We start from the raw sequence: 2,394 nt of genomic DNA, 5'->3' as shown, positions 1-2,394 counted from the left end.
CTCTGTGTGTTTGTGTGTCTGAGTGCGTGTGTGTGTGTGAGTGTGTGTGTGCGTGTATGTGTGTGTGTGCGTGAGTGCATGCGTGCGTCTGTGTATGTGTGTGCCTGTATGTTTGTGTGTATGCCTGTATGTGTGTGTGCGTGTGCCTGTGTGTGTGTGTGTGTGTGTATGTGTGTGTGTGCCTGTGTGTGTACCTGCGTATGTGTGTGTGTGCCTGTGTGTGTGTGTGCGCGCGCGCGTGCGTACATGCGTGTGCGCGTCTGTGTGTGTGCCTGTATGTGTGTGTGTGTGTGTGCCTGTGTGTGTATGTGTGTGTGTGTATGTGTGTGTCTGTGTGTGTATGTGTGTGTCTATGTGTGTGTGTGTTTTGTTATACTAACACTGTCCAAGACGTCCATCAGGCTACGCAACCACTCTTTTCCATGACAATGGCTGACCATCTTGGACAATTTCGACTGCATATCTACTTTTAGTTTAGTATGGGGTTTTACGGCGCTCGCAACTGCATAAGGTCATATGAGCGCGCGCATATCTACGAAATAAAATCTTTTTTAAAAAAAATTCCTCTTGATCGATTCCCTTTGGGACATTTGTTTCAAAGTGGGGCACATAAATACATAAACACACGAATAAATAAATACACAAACTGAAAATGCTTGATGTGTCCCTCGCGCTCATAATAGACCTTATGAGGCTCCTGATTCTTTCTGCAGCTACTGTTACTCCTTCGCTCCTTCTTACTGCTGTCTTTCAGCCACACCCCTGGTCTTCTGGTAGGAAAGATCTACACGGTCCTAGCCTTCTCGGACTAGGGCGAAAAATTTCGGAGGGCCCGTGTGCAAGTTGCGCACGTTAAAGATCCCTTGGTGGTCTAAAATCGATAAGAGTAGGCTTCGGCCGCCACCCAGGCAAAAATAAAAATTTCCTACCGACTGAAAATAGTAGGTGTGTCCCGCGTGCTCATATGACCTATGCAGTTGCGAGCGCCGTAAAACACTTTACAAAAACAAAAAAAACAAAAGACCTTATGCAGTTGCGAGCGCTGTCAAACACTAGCCTGTCCCAGGCAATCATCTCTACAACCAACCACTTCCCACTTTCCCCTCGTTTTTGTTTTTTAAATGCACTGCCCAAGGCGTTCACCTGTGTATAAGTGAGACAACCACTTTTCTCCTGGACAACGGGTGGCGCTCTTGGTAAGGTTCAACTGTATTTCATTTTTTTAAAAATATTTGTTGTTGAGTTGTAGCTGTTGTTGTTGTAGTGGTCGTCGTCATTCTTGTTATTGCTGCTGCTGCTGTAGTCATCGACGTTGTTGCTGTTGTTGTTGTTGTCGTCGTCGACGACGTCGCTGTTGTTGCTACTGTTGCTGTTCTTGTCGTAGTCGTCGTTGTTGTTGTAGCTGCTGTTCTTGTTGCAGTAGTCGTCGAGGACTCGTTGTTGCTGCTGTGGTTGTTGTTGTAGAGGTCGTCAACGTTGTTGTCTCTCCTGCTTCTGCTACAATACAATAATGACATGTCCACTTTCCCTTTTTCCCGATATCCCACTCTCAAACTTTTTGCAGACCACTCTAATGACATTGACGCCGATGTGATTGAGACGGGTACTGCAGTGACCGTGAAATGTCCCCCACCCCCACCAGGCCTCAGTCGCTCTGTGGTTTGGCTGTGGCGGTCATTGCCTTTTTCTGCTTAGGTGAGTGACCACCAAGAACTGGACAAAAGATAGACTAGCAGGTGGGGATGTTATGAGAAGTAGTAATATGACCAATAGAGTAACTATTGTAACTCCTTGTTATCAGGGATATCACTGGAGAAAGTTAAAAGACTTCAAACTGTCCAAAACAAGGCTGCACGTTTAGTTTACGGAAAAGAAAGCGAGACTGCTAAACCTCTTTTACTAACTTTACATTGGCTTCCTGTTGAGAAAAGGATAGTGTACAAGTTGGCCACCCTATGTCACAAATGTTTGAATTATAATGCACCATCATATTTCTCAAATCTGTTAAGACTGTACATTCCAACTCGCAGTTTAAGGTAATCAGCTGACAAAAAGAAAATTATTTTACCATCTATGAAACTTAAAACAATGGGTGAAAGGGCATTTGAATACCAAGGCCCCAAGATCTGGAATGGTTTACCAAGTACTTTAAGAGAGATCAAATCTTCTGATTCATTCAAATGTCAGCTGAAGTCGTTTCTGTTTTTAAATTAATAAGATGGATATTTGGAATAATTTTCTTTAGTCAGAACACAACGTTTTAAGTTAATGTTGTCCGTTGTACGTTGTACTGTATTGTAAAGCGCTCAGAGCCTGTGTACTTTAATCGGGGCTGAGGGCTAAATACATGTCATTTCTTCTTCTTCTTCTTCTTCTTCTTCTTCTTCTTCTTCT

At 43.8% G+C, this 2,394-nt stretch overlaps 1 protein-coding gene across 1 annotated transcript in view; it reads left to right on the top strand.

Annotated features, from left to right (window-relative positions):
• The window catches only part of LOC101846173 (dorsal-ventral patterning protein tolloid), a gene marked incomplete in the record, with an annotated part of 12,911 nt that overhangs the window by 921 nt on the left and 9,596 nt on the right, over nt 1-2,394 (top strand). The window contains 1 exon segment of the mRNA XM_035970835.1: nt 1,565-1,694. Within this exon segment, the coding sequence (XP_035826728.1) occupies nt 1,623-1,694 (72 nt within the window).

This window comes from Aplysia californica, unplaced genomic scaffold (genome assembly GCF_000002075.1).
Source record: "Aplysia californica isolate F4 #8 unplaced genomic scaffold, AplCal3.0 scaffold00001, whole genome shotgun sequence".
Taxonomy (NCBI): domain Eukaryota; kingdom Metazoa; phylum Mollusca; class Gastropoda; order Aplysiida; family Aplysiidae; genus Aplysia; species Aplysia californica.
Note: the sequence above shows the minus strand (reverse complement) of the source record. Positions and strands in the feature narration are given on the sequence as shown.